This window comes from Balaenoptera physalus (assembly GCF_965194825.1).
Source record: "Balaenoptera physalus genome assembly, chromosome: 16".
Taxonomy (NCBI): Eukaryota; Metazoa; Chordata; class Mammalia; order Artiodactyla; family Balaenopteridae; genus Balaenoptera; species Balaenoptera physalus.
The window spans coordinates 62,242,588-62,264,454 of NC_138898.1; the positions used below are offsets into that span (position 1 = coordinate 62,242,588).

At 42.9% G+C, this 21,867-nt stretch overlaps 1 protein-coding gene and 1 long non-coding RNA gene across 2 annotated transcripts in view; one reads left to right on the plus strand and one right to left on the minus strand.

Annotated features, from left to right (window-relative positions):
• The window catches only part of GRIN2A (glutamate ionotropic receptor NMDA type subunit 2A), a 390,901-nt gene that overhangs the window by 20,880 nt on the left and 348,154 nt on the right, over window positions 1-21,867 (minus strand). Inside the window, exon 13 of the mRNA XM_082432488.1 lies at window positions 6,204-6,442. Within this exon, the coding sequence (XP_082288614.1) occupies window positions 6,204-6,442 (239 nt within the window). The remainder of the gene's footprint in view (window positions 1-6,203; window positions 6,443-21,867) is intronic.
• Window positions 6,367-19,980, plus strand: LOC309646328. The gene is made up of 2 exons (XR_014255293.1): window positions 6,367-17,664; window positions 17,995-19,980. It is a non-coding gene; the product is annotated as an uncharacterized lncRNA (long non-coding RNA).

Here is a 21,867-nt window from a genome sequence, read left to right on the forward strand (position 1 = left end):
TGGAGTTCGAGAAAAAATATCCACTAATCCTCATACAACTATGAGGGTCTCAGCATCTCCAAACTGGCATGTAAGGATTTGATTGACCCTCCCAACACCCCGGTCACCAACCCTTACTTTTATTAAAGTTTCCCAGGATCATCTTTGGACTTTGGATACCAGAGAGTCAGCTATTGACAAACAAACTGAGTCAGCATACAAGGATCACCAATCATTGATTCCTTTGGGGAATTACTGCTACCCCTACACTGAAGCTATCAATTTAAGCATGAGACCCAATATTTATCTGACGGAAATAAAAACACTAAAAAAATATACATGCACCCCAATGTTCATCACACCATTATTTACAGTAGCCAAGATATGGAAGCAACTGAAGTGTCCATCGATAGAGGAATAGAAAAGAAGATGCGGTATGTACACACAGATACACAGACACACAATGGAATAGTACTCAGCCATAAAAAAGAATGAAATCTTGCCATTTGTGACAACATAGATGGACCTAGAGGATATTATGCTGAGATAAGTCAGACAGAGAAAGACAAATACCATATGATTTCACTTATATGTGGAATCTAAAACCAAAACAAATGAACAGCCGTAACAAAACAAAAGCAGATTCAATAGAAACAGAGAACAAACTGGTAGTTGCCAGAGGGGAGGGGGTTAGACGGATGGGTGAAACCGGTGAAGGGGATTAAGAGGTAAAATCTTCAGCTTTAAGATAAATAAGTCACGGGGATATAATGTACGGTATAGAAAATATAGTCAACAATATTCTAATAACTTTGTATGTGATAGATGGTAACTAAAGTTATTATGGTGATTATTTTATAATGTATAAAAATACTGAATCACTATGTAGTACACCTGATATACAATATTGTAAGCCAATTATACTTCAATTTAAAACCTCTGGAACAGTCTCTCCCAGCTCCACCCCCCAGACAAAAAGAAGAAGAAGACCTGAGACCCATGTGTAGTCAATCAGACATTTTTTGGAGGAATAGACATAGATGGTGGGATAAAAAGACATCATATGGCTTGAACCCCTGGAGCTCCCTTCTTGGACTTTTCACTTACCCACTCAATATATATATATTCTTTGTGTTTTGGTTGTGTGAGAATTTGTTGAGCACAGTTAGAGTTTTAGTTACTAAGAAAAGTGGAGAGTCCTGAGGACACGGTGATGCTGCATTTAAATCCACCCAGGGAACTGAGTGACGGAGGGACTCGGGGGCAGCTCAGATATAAGCACCCCCATCCATACATCTCTTGTTTTCCACTCCACCTTCCTCCTGTCTTAAAAATAACTGCTTACTTTTACTTGAAAGTAACTCAGGGGCAGAGCTCTTGACTCATCCTACAATAGGCAAAAGAGCATCAGTGGTATTGTGATTAGCGCTCCTCCCTTCCCCACTCCTGCCCCCAGATTTTGGCCGCGGTACCTAAAGGGAACAACTCGGTCCAGGCTGCAGGATTTGACCCGGTCCTCCCAAGACTGACAGGGAGCCGGCCCAAGAAGGGGTTTGTTTGTAAAAGGGATGCGGTAGCTGCTGCTGACTTTGGCATAAACTAGTGGGGACTATGGGTGGGTAACTCTGGACTCCGTTATAGCGCCTCCATCGATTCCCCACGGTGGGGACGCACTGAACCGGCAGGGATGCTCACAGAACCGTGACAGCCTCAACCTGTTTGCACTGCTGCGTTTTTCTTGTAGTATTCTAGAGATAGTCTCCACTCCGTCAAGGAACAGTAAACAGAAAAGCCTACAGTTGTGCATTTGAGCTTCTCTTTCTCTGACCCCCTTCAACCCCAGGCTGCACGGTGAAGGCTCCCGGAGGCCAAGGCCCTGGCATCGGGCACGTCCCACCTGCTGCAGCCTTACCTTTAGTCTTTCTCTCGATGCTGTGTGGTCTCCTTCCCTGTTCCCTCCCAGGAAGCAGGGTCTCCTCACTGCTTCCAGGGCTGCTGGACGTCAAAATCATACAAACGCACCGTGTATTTCACATAGCACAGTGCTTTTGAATTTTTTATGTTAACGTGTGCCTTTCCTGCCCAATTTAGTAATGTAGTAATCTCCTACAATGACCTAGAGGGATTCTGCTACTATGGGTGGAAATCAGTGTGTCTCCTACATGTCTGAATCAGCCAAGATCAGAGTCTTCTTTTCCTGTTGTTCACATTACGAAAACACCAGCTTTTAAATTTTTTCTAACTTTGCAATTTTACTTTAACGAGCTCGCCTCCTCCTTTTAGAGACTTTGAGAACTTGCTTCCGCCCTCCGCCATCAGGGCAGTGTGCTCCGGCCCGCCGCGGTGAGCTGGCTGTCTCTGTGCTCGCAGGAGGCCCACAGCAGTGGCCAGGGAGCTGAGCTACGTTCCAGGGGCAGAGAGGACGGCTGCTGGCTGCTTCTTCTCAGCCCTCGTTTCCCCTGGGACCCACACCACACAGCCAAGGCAGTTCCCAGGTGCTGATCTGCCTGGCGAAGCCTCGGGAAGGAGTCAACGTGGTGCCTGCACCCCAGGTTTGGATGACAGTGTCCTCCAGCTAAGTTGACCCATCTTCCAGGTGTGCTGATAAGGAGGGGGGGGGGTGTGTATTACAGAAGGATGGGAAGAGCCAGAGGCCTGGAACCCACTGGAAATGAGCTCCAGCTCCATCCTTTATTAGCTCTGTGACTTTGGCTGAGCCACTATATCTTTTTGAGCCTCAAGTTCCACATCTGTAAGATGGGAATCATACACTCTAAGATGGGTACGAGGGCAAGATCTGATAAGGCAAGCAAAGCACCTGACATGGAAGGGGCTCCACAAATGCTAGTGGGTGAGCCGCTCAGTCACCCCCGATGTGCCCTCCCTGCTTGTCACCTCACCTCTCTCTCCTCACCCTAGTATGAGCACACAGCGCCCATTTGATCGAAGCTGCAGGTTTGCTCTGGAAAGCCACTGCAGCTTTCTGATTAGATAAGTTGCCTAAACCCTACCTCAGGAGCCAAATCCCTGGGCTGGAGTTTCTTTCTTCCTTGCAGAGTTCTTTCTTTCCTCCTCTCTATTATTCATAGATTCAGGCTACCTTTTATGGGTTGTGGAAATAAGATGCTCTTTCGGCCCTATAATGGGCTCAGATGAAATTAGCATTGAAGACTCAACGTGTCGTTCCAGACAGTTTGCTCTGTTCCACCCCCCGCCCCCTTTCTCACTGGGGCGATACTGTCCTCCTCGGTTCCCTGGTGCCTGGGCCTGATCCCTTAAGTGTCTGCTATGGTCTGCATGCTTGTGTACCCACCTCCCAATTCATATGCGGAGATCCTAGTGCCAAAGGTGATGGTATCAGTGGTAGGTAGGTGCTTATGTCATGAGGTCCAAGGTGGGGCCTTTGGGAGGAGCCCTCCTGAATGGGATAAGTGCTCTTGTAAAAGAGACCCCACAGAGCTCCCTCATCCCTTCAACACAAGGGGAAATCTGCAACCCGGAAGAGGGTCCTCACCCGACCACGTTGGCACCCTGATCTCGGACTTCCAGCCTCCAGAACCGTAAGCAATACATTTCTATTGTTGATAAAGCACCCAGTCTGTGGTATTTTGTTATAGCAGCCCGAAGGGACTAAGACAGTATCTGACTTCTATTCTGTCGGTCCCCGCTGTGGGTCAGCCAGAAGCTGCTGCAAGCTCTCCTCTGGGCTCGTTGGGAAGATGCCACGGTTTCCACCTCCCTGGTCTCCAGCTTTGCTACATCTCCCATTCCTCATGTCTCTAGAGACAACCGAGGTGGTTCTTTTTTGCTGGTGACAGTGAATATTTTTTTCAACATGAAAGGGACAGCATTGCGGAGACAAAACAAAAGTTAAGAGCATCCCACAGAAGAGAGGACGCGTTTTTGTAAGTCATAATAAACAAAGGCCACAGCTGTGGGAGAGACTTGGTTCTAATGTAAAATAAATGACTCTGTGAACTCTGGCCTTCACCCTTGGCCGTGCCAGGAGGGCAGGCATCTGAGGTTTGCATTTGTGTCCCATGGTACATGGGGTCCTCTCTCCTCTAGGGAGGGGGAGACAGAAGTTCCAGTTCCAGCTTGTCAAGGCACAACACAGCAAAGCTGTGCCCAGTTCCCCCTTCACCCCCGGCCCTCAAGATGCTTGGAATGGGAGCGAGGGATTTAGTCCATTTCTCATAGTGACAATCCTATTAACTTGGCTTCTTTAATGATGTCTCGGACAGAGGGAACACTCTTCCAAAAACAAGCAGGATTTACAAGTAAAGGCAATAGTGTGCATTTGCTCACGGCAATCTCAGAATCATTTGGATATGGAAAGCCTTTAGTAACTGGTGAAGAGAATTAGCTTAAAGTTGGCTTAATACCTAGCTATATGCATGCATGTTGTTATTTTTAAGCAATCTGTGTGTTTAGAGGCCATCAAGCTAATTAGGAAATATGTATTTGCATAGAACTCAAGTTTAGAGTGCCACTGAATGGAGAAAATAAATCCTCCTGACTAAGCCCATGTGTACCTTCTGGATCTCTTAAAACTACCAAATACTAAGAATACACAAGTTCCTCTTTAGATGGTTATTTCATTTTCCCAATAAACATTAGCATATAAAATTAAATGTTTCTAACCATGTATTTTTCACCATGTTTCAAATCTAATTTGTTAAACTCTTTCAGAGTAAAAAAATTCCAAGGTGAGTAAATGGAAGAAATAGGTAGATAAATAGATGGATGGATAGATGGACAGATGCACGGATGAATGGATGGATGGACAGATGGACAGATGAATGGATGGATGCATGGATGGATGGATGACTGATTGATTGCCAGGTGGATAGATAGATAATGTTATACTGTGTCGGAAGATAAGTGAACGATATATACGTATGTGCTTTTATTGTGATGCAAGTAAGTGACTAGCTTGTATTGAAAAAGTAAAAATATATATTATATGAGTTGTGTACACATACATGTTGTGTAGTATGATTTGTATCAAATCTCTGTGTTGCTTGTATTTGATGTTTGTTGCTTGTGTAAGAGTGTGGGCTCTGGCTGCTACTACACCACCTGGAGTCAAATCCTGGCTCCAGCAAGCCTGTGTGGTGTTGGGTAATTCCTCTAACCTCATAAATTTGAGTTTCCCCAATTCTGGGCCAATATCAGTACCTACCTCACAGAATTGGTTTGTAGGTTAAATGAAATGATGAGTATAAATTCCTTATAGGGTGCCAGGGACATATATGTACCTATAAATATAGGCATTTTCCACAGTTGTCATCGTTATTGATGAATTATGCCACGTGTACCTGTTTATGGCCACACACATGCCATATTGTGCAGCATGTAAGTAGGTTTCCGTGGCTTGCACATGAGCGCACTTACTATGGCGTGTGTATTCTGTGCTGTGGTTTATGTCGTGTTGAATGTGTATTTTGTTTCCTGTTTGATGTGTGTGCACTTTCTCATGGTTCTTCATGCCTGTGTTTCATTTCAGGCTCTGTTACATCGTACACGCTTTTGTGGTTTGTTAGCTGCGTTCACACACACAACATGGCTTTGCATGTAGATTTCGTTTTGTCACACGTGATCTGTTGGAATGCATGCAAACATCGTAACATCCTACATAGGAATTTTAATAATGTCCTAGAGCATATCTGGGTGCTCATGAGGGAGGCCACAGACTGGCTGTGTTTGGCCTGTGTGTTTTTCTATTTGTCAATGGAATTAGTTACTAGTATTTAAAAGTTGGAAGTTTTCACATATACTCAGATGACTGCTTTCTCTTTTAAAAACTGGAAGACCTGATAAGGCTGGCCCTGCCTTCCGCTAAAACCATACTCAGCAGGAGTGGAGGACGACTGCCCCCTTTGGGTGTGGTGGGTTTTACGCAATCTGTCTTCGTTCTCCACATTCTCCATTGTTCTCTCCCTTTGACACCAGGGTTCAGCTGCTATTTTTAATTTCACTTCTGCTATTTTTCTCACGCCCGGCCTGCCTTACCTATTCACCTTCCATCTCTAGCTTGCATCTGGCTTATGAACACAGAAAGTGGTGCCCTTCCGACAAATCCAAGAAGGGTTGATGAGTGAGGGGAGGGTGTGGAGACACCACACCCCCACCCAGGAGTCAAGAATCCCTGAGTCTCTGGAAGGCCTGTGCTTTTCTGGACCTGCCTGCTGCAGAGGGAAGTAGCCGCCAGGGGTACTGACCCTGCTGATGGAGAAGAGCAGTCCCGGCCTGTCGGAGCACACGCCCGTGAAGCAGAAGCGCAGCTTCCAGTAGAAGAGGTGTTCCCAGATGAAGGTGATGAGGCTGAGGGCCATGGCGGCCGCCAGCATGTAGAACACGCCCGCCATGTTGTCGACGTCCAGCTGGCTGCTCATCACCTCGTTCTTCTCGTTGTGGCAGATCCCCGTGAGCCACAGGGTCTCCAGCTCCTCCATCTCCCCTGGACAGAAGACAAGAGCCACAGGCAGTAAGGAGCAGGGCATGCACTGTGGGGCAGACACCCCTGCATTCGGGACAGACACGTGTGATTTATAGCCGTGCAACCTCAGTGAGAGTGACTGAGCTCTCCTGGTCTGCATTCCCTCACTTGTGGGGTGAAGATAATGATGACAACAACATCTATGTAATACCGTTGTAGGAGGATGAAGTGAGATCATGTATAGAGAGAATTTGGCACAGTCCCTGTCTTTTTTTTTGTTGGTCATCATTATTATGTTCTTCCCACCCCGCTTTTCTCTATCCCCGGCCCCAAAACCCACCCAAGCCTGGAACAGGACATGGGATAAGCTGGCCGAAGCCTACATTAGAAAGACTCGCATTCCCATTCTGACTTCGTCATATACTAGCTGTGTGACTTCAGAGCCACAGTGATCCTGTCTGTGAAACGGGTGTTATAATAGTGTATACTCCCTCGAGTTCTAGGGAGGATCAAATGAGCTCACATATGCAAAATTCCTAAATGTAGTGCCAGACTCATGGTAAGTTCTCCTAAATAGGAGCCTTCATGGGTTGTTGTAAAGGAAGTGCATAGCACAGTGCCTGGTACACAGTTGTCCTCAAATATATTTGTTTCTTCTTTCCTCTTCCTTTAGAACATCCAAGATGATTCCAAAAAGTCACCCCAAGTAGTGCACTTGGGGCACAAAGTGTTCCTTGAGAAGAAACATCCCAGTCGGCTCTGAATGGCCCCTTGCAAACGAAACACCTCCCCACTTCAGTAGGCAGCTAAAGAAGCAGGTGGGGTTTGCAACGGAAAAAAAAAGTAGGCATGGTTGGCATTATCTTGTCTCTCTTTTATGCACATTTTATCCAGTTGTCGTTTAGGAGGAAATTCTCTGGTCTAAATGTCTAGTAATTATACTAACTGTCTAGCAATTCACTAGGCTATGATTCAGGTCTTTAAAAATTATCCTTCAAAAACAGTGAAAATCAAGGAAGAGGCATAGAATGTTAAATGAATAGTACGACTATATTGTAGATACATATGATCTCTAAGACATAAAAGATGTATGGGATTAAGAAGTACAAACTACCATGCATAAAATATATAAACGACAAGGATATATTGTACAGTACAGGGAAATATAGCCATTATTTTATAATAACTTTAGGTGGAGTATAATCCATAAAAAGACTGAATCACTATGTTGTACAACTTAAACTAATATAATATTGTAAATCAACTATACTTCAATAAAAAACACTTGCAGAGGCGTGCGGCGGGCGTGGTCTGGAGCCGGGAAGTCGCAGCCGCCGCTGCCGCCGCCATGACGTGCGCAGGTCCTTGCCCGGGTGTTCATTCTGCAGCCAGTCAGGTGACTGGTGTTGCAGCCACTGCAGCCGCCCGCAGGACCCCTGGGCGTGGAGTATGCGCCACCTTGGCGCCTAGTCCCTGAGGCAGGGACGTCCTGGCCCAGAACAGAATGCTGTTTAGGTGTGGCCTAACCATCTAAGTGAGGGCACTGAAGCTGCCTGGGGAAGGGCAAGGCCCGCGTTGCCGAACTCGGGCTCGGAGCCCCGGATTTGTTTGGGTTAGCAGAGATTATAAAAAAGCAAAAACTGGTGAGGCTAGAGACCAATGCTGGCAGGGATACAGGGAAAGAAAAAATCTCATGCTCAGTTGCTGGAGAAATAAGAAAAGGGAGGCATAAAGACGGTTAGAAACTTGTCCTAAGCCAGTTAGCTCAAAAGTGGAAGAGCTGGGATTCAAATCCAGAGAAGTGTCCACTTCAGACTTCATTCTGGGAGAAAGTAGTATAATTTACAAAAGGAGAAATGAGATAACACATCCTTTCCTAGAAGAGCATTTACCAATTCCCAGTCTGTGGTGCTTAACTGCTTGCGGGATCTTGGTTCCCAGGCCAGAGGTTGGGCCCGAGCTCCTGTGGTGGGAGCTCCGAGTCCAAACTGCTGGACTAACAGAGAACCTCAGACTCCAGGAAATATGAGTTGGAGTGAGGCCTCCCAGAGGTCCTCATCTCAGCACCAAGACCCAGCTCTATCCAACTGCCTGCAAACTCCAGTGCTGGACGGCTCAGGCCAAACAACCAGTAAAACAGGAATACAGCACCACACATCAAAAAAAAAAAAAAAAAAAAACTGAAACGACAAAAAAATATGTTACAGATGAAGGAGCAAGGTAAAAACCTACAAGACCAAATAAATGAAGACAAAATAGGCAACGCACCTGAAAAAGAGTTCAGAGTAATGATAGTAAAGATGATCCAAAATCTCGGAAACAGAATGGAGAAAATACAAGAAACATTTAACAAGGATCTAGAAGAACTAAAGAGCAAACAAACAGTGATGAACAACACAATTACTGAAATTAAAAATACTCTAGAAGGAATCAATAACAGAATAACTGAGGCAGAAGAATGGATAAGTGAGCTGGAAGATAAAATGGTGGAAATAACTGCCAGGGAGCAGAATAAAGAAAAAAGAATGAAAAGAATTGAGGACAGTCTCAGAGACCTCTGGGGCAACACTAAATGCACCAACATTCGAATTATAGGGGTCCCAGAAGAAGAAGAGAAAATGAAAGGGTCTGAGAAAATATTTGAAGAGATTATAGTCGAAAACTTCCCTAACATGGGAAAGGAAATAGTCAGTCAAGTCCAGGAAGCACAGAGAGTACCATACAGGATAAACCCAAAAAGAAACATGCCGAGACACATATTAATCAAACTGTCAAAAATTTAAAGCTAGGAAAAAATATTAAAAGCAGCAAGGGGAAAGCAACAAATAACATACAAGGGAATCCCCATAAGGTCAACAGCTGATTTTTCAGCAGAAACTCTGCAAGCCAGAAGGGAGTGGCAGGACATAGTTAAAGTGATGAAAGGGAAAAACCTACAACCAAGATTAGTCTACCCAGCAAGGATCTCATTCAGATTCGATGGAGAAATTAAAACCTTTACAGGTAAGCAAAAGTTAAGAGAATTCAGCACCACCAAACCAGCTTTACAACAAATGCTAAAGGAACTTCTCTAGGCAAGAAACACAAGAGAAGGAAAAGACCTACAAAAACAAACCCAAAACAATTAAGAAAATGGTAACAGGAACACACATATCGATAATTACCTTAAATGTAAATGGATTAAATACTCCAACCAAAAGACAGAGACTGGCTGAATGGATACAAAAACAAGACCCGTACAAATGCTGTCATCTACAAGAGACCCACTGCAGACCTAGAGACACATACAGACTGAAAGTGAGGGGATGGAAAAAGATATTCCATGCAAATGGAAATCAAAGGAAAGCTGGAGTAGCAATTCTCATATCAGACAAAACAGACTTTAAAATAAAGACTATTACAAGAGACAAAGAAGGACACTACATAATGATCAAGGGATCAATCCAAGAAGGTATAACAATTGTAAATATTTATGCACCCAGAATAGGAGCACCTCAATACATAAGGCAAATGCTAAAAGCCATAAAAGGGGAAATCGATAGTAACACAATAATAGTAGGGGACTTTAACACCCCACTTTCACCAATGGACAGATCATCCAAAATGAAAATAAATAAGGAAACACAAGCTTTAAATGACACATTAAACAAGATGGACTTAACTGATATTTATAGGACATTCCAACCCAAAACAACAGAATACACTTTCTGCTCAAGTGCTCGTGGAACATTCTCGAGGACAGACCATATCTTGGGTCACAAATCAAGCCTTGGTAAATTTAAGAAAACTGAAATCATATCAAGTATCTTTTCCAACCACAACGCTATGAGACTAGATATCGATTACAGGAAAAGATCTGTAAAAAATAGAAACACATGGAGGTAAAACAATTCGCTACTAAATAGCCAAGAGGTCACTGAAGAAATCAAAGAGAAAATCAAAAAATACCTAGAAACAAATGACAATGAAAACACAATGACCCAAAACCTACAGGATGCAGCAGAAGCAGTTCTAAGAGGGAAGTTTACAGCAATACAATCCTACCTCAAGAAACAAGAAAAATCTCAAATAAACAACCTAACCTTACACCTAAAGCAATTAGAGAAAGAAGAACAAAAAACCCCCAAACTTAGCAGAAGGAAAGAAATCATAAAGATCAGATCAGAAATAAATGAAAAAGAAATGAAGGAAATGATAGCAAAGAACAATAAAACTAAAAGCTGGTTCTTTGAGAAGATAAACAAAATTGATAAACCATTAGCCAGACTCATCAAGAAATAAAGGGAGAAGACTCAAATCAATAGAACTAGAAATAAAAAAGGAGAAGTAACAACTGACACTGCAGAAATACAGAAGATCATGAGAGATTACTACAAGCAACTATATGCCAATAAAATCGACAACCTGGAAGAAATGGACAAATTCTTAGAAAAGCACAACCTTCTGAGACTGAACCAGGAAGAAATAGAAAATATAAACAGACCAATCACAAGCACTGAAATTGAAACTGTGATTAAAAATCTTCCAACAAACAGAAGCCCAGGACCAGATGGCTTCACAGGTAAATTCTGTCAAACATTTAGAGAAGAGCTAACATCTATCCTTCTCAAACTCTTCCAAAATATAGCAGAGGGAGGAACACTCCCCAACTCATTCTACAAGGCCACCATCACCCTGATACCAAAACCAGACAAAGATGTCACAAAAAAAGAAAACTACAGGTGAATATCTCAGATGAACATAGATGCAAAATTCCTCAACAAAACAGTAGCAAACAGAATCCAACAGCACATTAAAAGGATATTACATCATGATCAAGTGGAATTTATCCCAGGAATGCAAGGATTATTCAATATACACAAATCAATCAACGTGATACAGCATATTAACAAACTGAAGGATAAAAACCATATGATAATCTGAATAGATGCAGAAAAAGCTTTTGACAAAATTCAACACCCATTTATGATAAAACTCTCCAGAAAGTAGGCATAGAGAGAACCAAACCTACCTCAACATAATAAAGGCCATATATGACAAACCCACAGCCAACATCGTTCTCAATGTTGAAAAACTGAAACCATTTCCTCTAAGATCAGGAACAAGACAAGGTTGCCCACTCTCACCGCTATTATTCAATATAGTTTTGGAAGTTTTAGCCATAGCAATCAGAGAAGAAAAAGAAATAAAAGGAATCCAAATTGGAAAAGAAGAAGTGAAACTGTCACTGTTTGCAGATGACACGATACTATACATAGAGAATCCTAAAGATGCTACCAGAAAACTACTAGAGCTAATCAATGAATTTGGTAAAGTTGCAGAATACAAAATTAATGCACAGAAATCTCTTGCATTCCTATACACTAATGATGAAAAATCTGAAAGAGAAATTAAGGAAACACTCCCATTTACCACTGCAACAAAAAGAATAAAATACCTAGGAATAAACCTACCTAGGGAGACAAAAGACCTGTATGCAGAAAAGTATAAGACACTGATGAAAGAAATTAAAGATGATACAAACAGGTGGAGAGACATACTATGCTCTTGGATTGGAAGAATCAACATTGTGAAAATGACTATACTACCCAAAGCAATCTACAGATTCAATGCAATCCCTATCAAACTACCAATGGCATTTTTCACAGAACTAGAACAAAAAATTGCACAATTTGTATGGAAACACAAAAGACCCTGAATAGCCAAAACAATCTTGAGAAGGAAAAACAGAGCTGGAGGGGGCTTCCCTGGTGGCACAGTGGTTGAGAATCTGCCTGCCAATGCAGGGGACACGTGCTCGAGCCCTGGTCTGGGAAGATCCCACATGCCGTGGAGCAACTAGGCCCGTGAGCCACAACTACTGAGCCTGCGCGTCTGGAGCCTGTGCTCCGCAACAAGAGAAGCTGCAATAGTGAGAGGCCCGCGCACCGCGATGAAGAGTGGCCCCTGCTTGCCACAACTAGAGAAAGCCCTCGCACAGAAACAAAGACCCAACACAGCCAAAAATAAAAAAAAAATAAAAAATAAAAAAAAAAAGGAGCTGGAGGAATCAGGCTCCTGGACTTCAGACTATACTACAAAGTTACAGTAGTCAAGACAGTATGGTACTGGCACAAAAACAGAAATATAGATCAATGGAACAGGATAGAAAGCCCAGAGATAAACCCACGCACATATGGTCACCTTATCTTTGATAAAGGAGGCAAGAATATACAATGGAGAAAACACAGCCTCTTCAATAAGTGGTGCTGGGAAAACTGGACAGCTACATGTAAAAGAATGAAATTAGAACACTCCCTAACACCATACACAAAAATAAACTCAAAATGGATTAAAGACCTACATGTAAGGCCAGACACTATAAAACTCTTAGAGGAAAACGTAGGCAGAACACTCTATGACATAAATCACAGCAAGATCCTTTTTGACCCACCTCTTAGAGTAATGGAAATAAAAACAAAAATAAACAAATGGGACCTAATGAAACTTAAAAGCTTTTGCACAGCAAAGGAAACCATAAACAAGACGAAAAGACAACCCTCAGAATGGGAGAAAATATTTGCAAATGAAGCAACTGACAAAGGATTAATCTCCAAAATATATAAGCGGCTCATGCAGCTCAATATCAAAAAAACAAACAACCCAATCCAAAAATGGGCAGAAGACCTAAATAGACACTTCTCCAAAGAAGATATACAGATTGCCAACAAACACAAGGAAGGATGCTCAACATCACTAATCATTAGAGAAATGCAAATCAAAACTACAATGAGGTATCACCTCACACTGGTCAGAATGGCCATCATCAAAACATCTACAAACAATAAATGCTGGAGTGGGTGTGGAGAAAAGGGAACCCTCTTGCACTGTTGTTGGGAATGTAAATTGATACAGCTACTATGGAGAACAGTATGGAGGTTCCTTAAAAAACTAAAAATAGAAGTACCATATGACCCAGCAATCCCATTACTGGGCATATACCCTGTGGAAACCATACTTCAAAAAGCGTCATGTACCACAACATTCATTGCAGCACTATTTACAATAGCCAGGACATGGGAGCAACCTAAGTGTCCATCGACAGATGAATGGATAAAGAAGATATGGCATATATATACAATGGAATATTACTCAGCCATAAAGAGAAACAAAATTGAGTTATTTGTATTGAGGTGGATGGACTTAGAGTCTGTCATACAGAGTGAAGCAAGTCAGAAAGAGAAAAACAAATAGTGTATGCTAACACATGTATATGGAATCTAAAAAAAAAAAAAAGGTTCTGATGAACCTAGGGGCAGGACAGAAATAAAGACACAGACGTGGAGTTGGACTCGAGGATATGGGGAGGGGGAAGGGTAAGCTGGGACGAAATGAGAGAGTAGCATTGACATATATACACTACCAAATGTAAAATAGATAGCTGGTGGGAAGCAGCTGCATGGCACAGGGAGATCAGCTCGGTGCTTTGTGACCACCTGGAGGGGTGGGATAAGGAGCGTGGGAGGGAGATGCAAGAGGGAGGTGATATGGGGATATACGTATGCACACAGCTGATTCACTCTGTTATACAGCAGGAACTAACACCATTGTAAAGCAATTATACTCCAATAAAGATGAAAAAAAAAAAAAACCTGCAAGAGAAAATAAAGGAAATACTCGAAATGTTTGATTTTCTTTTGAAGAGAGTAATCATAATTATTGGTTTCACATTGCTCTCTTTTTTAGGTTTTGTAAAATTTGTGTATATTGCTTTTGGTTTGTTCTCATTCTTGAATGACTCGGCTGAACACAGAAATCTAAGTTGACAATTATTTTTCCTTGACCTTTTGAAGATGTTATTAAGCGTCCTTCTGATCTGGACTGTAACTGTTGAGAAGTCAGCTCATTATCTATTTGTCATTACTTTCTATGCGATCTGTATTATCTCTCTAATTGCTTTTGAGAATTTCATTTTGTCTTTGGTGTGGAATCTAGGTGTGAATGTTTTTATTTGTTCTGCTCTGGACTCAGTGTGATTCTTCAATCTGATGACTCATAACTTTAATTCTGCAAAAATTTCACCCATTGTTGCTTCAGCTCTTAACTCTTACCTTCTTTTAAGTTAATAGACTTTATTTTTTAGAATAGCTTTATATTTAGAGAAAAACGGAGCAGAAAGTACAGAGAGTTCCCATTCACTCCCTCTTTCCATTTCCTTTGCTTTCCCTTATTAACATCTGGCATTGATGTGGCACATTTTTATAATTTATGAACCAAATACATTATTATTAACTAAAGTGTACAGTTTACATTAGGGTTCAATCTTTGTGCGGTACAGTTCTGTGGGTTTTGCCAATGCTTAATGTCATGTATCCACCGTTACAGCATCATACAGAACAGTTTCAATGCCCTAAGAATTCCCTGTGCTCCAGCTGTTCATCCCTCCTCACCCCTCATTCCAACTCCTGGCAACCACTGATCTTTTAACTGTCTCTATAGTTTTACCTTTTCCAAACACCATATAGTTGGAACCATATAGTATGTAGCCTTTTCAGACAGGCTTCTTTCTCTTAACAGGATGCAGTTAAGGCTCCTCTATATGTTTCCCTGGCTTGATAGATTTTTTTTTTTTAATCTCTGAACCATATTGCATTGCATGGATGTATAGTTTGTTTACCCATTCACTTATTGAAGGACATCTCGGTTGTTTCAAAGTCTGGGCAATTATGAGCAAAGTTCTATAAACATTCATGTGCAGGTTTCTGTGGGGACGTAAGTTTTCAACTCATTTGGATAAGTACCTAGGGGCATTACTGCTGGATTGTATGGTAAGACTATGTTTAGCCTTGTAGGAACCTGCCAAACTGTCTTCCAAAGTGACTGCACCATTTTACATTCCCACCAGCAATGAATGAGCTTCCTGTTCATGTGACACATCCTCACCAGCACTGATTAGCGTGTCAGTGTTTTGGATTTCGACCATTCTAATAAGGTGTGTAGTGGTATCGCATTGTTTTAATTTTCAATTCCCTAATGACACATGATAATCCTATCTTTTCTTCTTCTGAAATTGTTTAAAATATTCTAGATCTTCTCATTGTATCTTCCAGTTATTAACTTTGTTTTCATATTTTCCATTTCTTTACTGTTCCATCCTGCAGTTAGCTGATTCCCACAGATCTATTTTCTAGTTCATGAATTCCCTCATTAGTAATACTTGGCTTTATGCTTTAATTTTTAATCTATTTTAATTGTGACATTCATCTGGCTCTTTTAAAATTCTGCCTGTTCTTTTTATCATAAAGTCCTACTCTTTTGTTATGACTTTTAAAACTTTTATACATTTAATAATTTCACACCTACATTCTTTCAGATTATTCTCAGCCCCACACCCCATCCCTGCCCCCTTAGTTCTTGGGATTCTGATTTTTCTGTTTGCTGTGCATGCTGACTTTCATGGTGGATTACTTTCTTGTGGTATTTGTAACTTTTGACTGTGAGCTAATCTTCAGCAGAGCTGTTCTCCCCCTAAACCCCATGGGACTCCCAGGCATCCTGGGCTACAGGCATGTCCCTACAGAGGGGTCCTGGGTTTGCTTCTGCCATGGTTCCAGGGCCCTTCAAAGTACCAGTTTTCGTATAAAATAAATTTTACTGTAATTACTGCACCATTTAAGTAATATACACTTAGATCTCCATACTCATTTGGGTTTTAATTTCTCACTCAGCTTCAAATGGATGGCAACCTCCTTGTACTTTCTTTGCTTTGATGGACAGTTTTTTCTAGTCTCCTTTTCATGGACTCACTGATGGTCTCAGATTTATGCAGTGGTATCATTTTCTACCCTCCTTGCACAGTTCAGGGTCCCCACGTGGATGTTAAAGCCCCAGGCTCCATCCCTACTGCCTGTATCCCTGTAGGCACCTCAGCTGAAACGTACCATGAGAATATCCCATGCCCCTCTGTTTCTGACACCTAAGGATTTCTCTTTCTTTTGACCTTGGCTGTGCACTGTGGGCTTGTGTATGTGTATGTGTGTGTGTGTGTGTGTGTGTGCGCGCACACCTATAATTCTGCATTTTTATGTGTTTGTAGCATGAAGGGGTCCCATATCAGTCAGTTTTCCACTGTGCCACCACCATTTGTACGAGTATAACTTTTATAATAATGATTTTTTAAAAGCATACATATTTACGGGAGAAAAAATGGGAAATGTATCCTCATAAATTCTTCACCCACAAGGAAGGTGCTGGTTGATCAATGGTGCAGGCAAAGAGGTGGGAAGGGATATCTTGATTTCAATTCCTTTCCTTCCAACAGCCTGCAGTGCTTTCATATAGTCACAAATGTCATGGGACACTCGGCAATATGACCTCACTCTCCACCCAACACCACAATTGACTCGTCCAGATTCGCTGCCCACTATGTGCTTCAAGATTTACATGATGGCTTCCTCCTCGCCCCAAAACACCGACGCCATCCCTCCAAAAATACTACATGCTATTGACCTTCTCCCTCTCTTTGGAGTTTGTGAGGACTCAAAAATGGGTCTTTTCACCACATTTTGTCAAATTCCCAGCAAGTCTTCCCTTCGGTGTTGTCCCAAAGAGAGCCAGGTTTGGATGCCTGTAACAGGGTCAGTCTCGGTAGAAGGAACATCATTTTGATTTCTTTCAGGATGTAAATATAAAGATTTTTCCTCTGCCCTTTGTGCAAACCCCTCTGCACACCTCTGCACAAACACCCAGGGCCACGTCCCGAAAGGGAAGCAAACGCACATTTCTCAACACCAGTTACAACCTGTTCAAATCATTTTCCAGCCATTCATTTCCTGCCTCGTGGCCTTTTCTACTAGTGCACTGAACTGTAGTTCAAATACTTTCTGATTTCATTTTTAATTTACTCAAGTATATTGTAATCTCCTTGAGGGAGATCAGGGACCACGTTTTTTGATTTTGATATTTCTCATGGCCTGCAGCACATAGTAAGCATTGGATCCATATTTTCTGTTCCTGTTTCTTTCCTTATATCTCCAGGCTTCAGTTGGGCAGCATTGCAAACAAAAAGGTCAGATATGTTGGGTGAGTTTTTCTGCCACATAAATACAGGAGATAACAGAGCAAAAGGGAACTTGCAGTGGCTTGAGCGTAAAAGGCTGGGAAGTCTGCATGTCCTCGGCTAGGGAGAAGAAGCAAATGCCATTTTTTTCCAGGAAGCAGCCCTGTGCTGCTCTTTCCATGTCAGTTTCTCCCATTACAAAGAGGCCATGGGGGCTTCCCTGGTGGCGCAGTGGTTGAGAGTCTGCCTGCCAATGCAGGGGACACGGGTTCGAGCCCTGGTCTGGGAAGATCCCACATGCCGCGGAGCAACTAGGCCCGTGAGCCACAATTACTGAGCCTGCGCGTCTGGAGCTTGTGCTCCGCAACAAGAGAGGCCGCGATAGTGAGAGGCCCGCGCACCGCGATGAAGAGTGGCCCCCACTTGCCGCAATTAGAGAAAGCCCTCGCACAGAAACGAAGACCCAACACAGCCATAAATAAATAAATAAAACTAAATTAAATTAAAAAATTAAAAAAAAAAAAAAAAAAAAGAGGCCATGATCTTTGTCAATGTGCTCTTATGAAGGGGAGCCGGTAAATGGGAAAATTAAACGTCTTTCCTGAAGCAGACTGATTCTTGCTGGGAAGACAAAAGCTAAAGGTGCTCCTGTGGGCAGAGGGAGCCTGCACAGCTTTGGGTTTGTAGCCAGGGCCATACTGTCTTTCTCTCTCCAGCAGACAGCATTATCTATCCACTCACAAGGTCGAAGCCATGGGTTTCATATTTGAAAAAAAAGAAGATTCAAATAGACATCATCCAGCAAATCACAGGAAAGAATGTTTCAGGTAGAAAACACTACAATAAACTACAAAAGGGAGTACCCTTCCCTGAAGGGTTTAGGGAGTGTGTCGAATCATCCCGTTAAGGTCTAGACAGTGACAGGAGGTAGAACTAGGGTCAGACTGCCTGCAATCAATTCACCTTCAACACTCACTACCCATTTGATCTTGGTTCCGATACTCTGCTTCTCTATCCATCCACTCAACCATTCGTTTACCTATTTTTCTAGTCTTTTAGTTAACAAAGTTACATAAATTCTATTCTGCTTCAGGCACTATACTAGAGTTTTCACAGATTAACCCAGGCAGCCCTCATATCAACGTAATGTGGCTGGTGTCACTGTCCCACCCATTTTACAGATGAGGCACAGAGAGGTTAAGGAACTTGCTCAGTCTCTCTGAGCTCCAGGTCTAACAGCTACCAAATGCAGCACAACAGTATTTACCTATAGGAGTTTTGTTGGAATTAAGCGAGGTTGCATGCATACATTGTGCCTGGCACACCTTGATTACTCAGTATGTATCCCTGAAGAGATCTTCATTTCCTGCCTGAAGCCAGGGAACTTGGTGGGTGGCGTGGATCACATACCCCTCCCTGAGCCCTTCCAGTTCATGGAGTCTATGATTCCAAGAATGCACGTCCAGAGAGAAGGCTTAGCTCTCCAATAAGAACTTGCAATGTCCAAAGTCAGAGAAATCAGTTCCTTCTCTGCCCTCAGACTCGTCCTCTGCGCTTCCAGAGGGACTGCAGTTGCCTTTCAGATTAGATTTCATTCTATTCTGCGAGGCTGTCTGAGTGCTAAGGGGATTGCTTCGGGAAAGGATTTTACAGCATGCAATGTGACCAGCCTTCAGAGTGCCTCAGCATTCCTCCCCCGAGGTCGGTTGTAAAAAGTCCATTTTGAACCTGTACCCCTTAGGTTTTGTCCAGGGCCTGAGAATTTGCTGAAATACATCTTCTAAAATCAGCCCACACATATACCCTTGCAGGCACACATCTACATATTTTTTTTTTCTTGGTTTCTGGCCAAAGCCCCTGACCCTAGGCAGTGATGGTATGGAAAGAAACAGTGTGTGGTTTTGAGAAGCTGGGTTTGATGTTCTGTTTCATTTCTAATTGAGGAGGCGAACGCTCTGGGGGTCTCTGAGGACCTCATTGGGTTGTGCCTTACTCCCTCACTCATTCATTCACTCACTCGTTCATCCACTGAAGAAAGAACATTACTAAAGCACTTGGTGCGAGGTCGGCATCTCTGTATTTTCACGGAGATGAATAACACGTAGTCTTTGGCCTCTACCAGCTCAGAGTCCTGCTGCAGAGACAGTCATGCAAACCAGTAATTATGGCAAAATGAGACGACTGAATTTGCATAGGGCTGGAGGTAGCAAGAAACATGGAATGTTTTGCCATCAGAGGGTGGTTCAAAATTTGGGAGAAGAAAGAAGCCATCAAAGGAGAGGCCTGAAGGGCAGGAGCCAGATGGCAAATGACTCAGCTTTTGTGCTAAGGGATCTGGGGTGTCCTGGGAACAGTGGAGCCACTGGATGAGACTAGCTGTATGCCTGGTAGACCCAAGATTCTTCACTTGCTGTCCATGTTTTTGCAGTCCTGGCCTGTGATTGGAAACCACGTGTAAGATTGGCTGGTACAAGACATGGAAGCAACCTAAATGTCCATCGACAGATGAATGGATAAAGAAGATGTGGTACATATATACAATGGAATACTACTCAGCCATTGAAAAGAATGAAATAATGCCATTTGTAGCAACATGGATGGATCTAGAGATTGTCATACTGAGTGAAGTAAGTCAGGCTGAGAAAGAGAAATATCGAATGATATCCTTTATATGCAGAATCTGAAAAGAAATGATACAAATGAACTTATTTACAAAACAGAAACAGACTCACAGACTTAGAGAACGAACTTATGGTTACCAGGAGGGAAGGATGCGGGGAAGGGATAGTTAGGGAGTTTGGGACATGTACACACTGCTATATTTAAAACAGATAACCAACAAGGACCTACTGTATAGCACGGGGAACTCTGCTCAATGTTATGTGGCAGCCTGGATGGGAGGGGAGTTTGGGGGAGAATGGATACATGTGTATGTACGGCTGAGTCCCTCTGCTGTGCACCTGAAACTACCACAACATTGTTAATCGGCTATACTCTGATATAAAATAGAAAGTTAAAAAAAAAAAAGATTGGCTGTTACAGGTGGGTGAGGAATGGCAAATTTGAACAATGGTGCTATAGTGTGCAAGAAGGTCACCAGTAAATTCTATCCCAGTGATACAGATCTGTCAGGGTCCTCCCCTGGTCTCAGAGGCAGGCAGTACAGGCAGACTAAACTCTCCTGCTCCCAGGCTTTGTAGTGACTGGGAGAAAGTCACCTGTAAGAAATTGCTGATGCGGATCCACTGTAAACTGTTATTAATATCACCACCACCCATAACAATTTACTCTGGATCTACCAGTTGCACGGTATCGTGCTGAAAACTTGGCAATGGCTATCTTTGGGGTCCAGCTCAGAGGCCTCCATCTCCAGGAAGTCTTTCCTGAATGCACAGGGATGGGAGTATGAGACTATGTTTTCTCCTTCCATGACATCTTGGATATCTCCTCAATAGAGAACCTGTCACACTGGAATATAACTGCCACTTGCTTCTAAGTTCTCCCCATTGGAAGGTGAGTTTATTCAGGGTGGGGATCTTGTCTTATGCTTCCTGTATCCCCAGTCCCTGGCACAGGAATTGGCACATAGTAGGTGGTCCATAAAACTGTGTTGACTGTAGATGACACAAGTCTCCTCTCCTCGATCAGCTTGTGATCTACTGGTCTGAGCATCAGCAAGAGCCAAGGAGAGGAAGGAATCTGTGAAACCCCAGGCAAAGGGGTCAGGAATCGTTTCTGAAACACAGAAATCAAGGCTGACTCTTGGGGAAAGCAAGTTCCAATCACAGATCCCAGTGACAGAGTCCAGTGGTCCCCCCCAGAGATGCACCTTCCATCTATAGCCTGAAGACATCAGGGGGATGTTGCTGTTGATCCCATTAGGGTTTGCTGTGAACACTGAGAGGGAAACTGACCCTGTTTCAAGCCTGTTTCATGTCTTTCCCCAGGGACCGGCCACTTGGGGTTTCTGAGAAGCCCGAATGGAATTGGAAATGGCACAGGAACAACTTTCTTTGTAGGAAATATAGGGCACACTCATCAACAGGCTTATGTTCTCAGTGAGAACAGATCCGGTCTCTGTGAGCTCTGGGCTGGTCCTGGGACTGACGGTGGCTGGGGGGCTGCAGCACTGAGACCAAGTCCTTTCCTTACCAATCGCCTGGGAAGGAAGCTGCTGGTCAGAGCTGGGATGCAGTCTGTGGCTTTGGAACAGAGTGAGGTCAGCCAGACCTTCTTTTTTTTTTTTTTTTTTTTTTAGAAATTCACGTTCTTTTATTTATTTATTTATTTATTTATTTATGACTGTGTTGAGTCTTCGTTTCTGTGCGAGGGCTTTCTCTAGTTGCGGCAAGTGGGGACCACTCTTCATTGCGGTGCGCGGGCCTCTCACCATCGCGGCCTCTCTTGT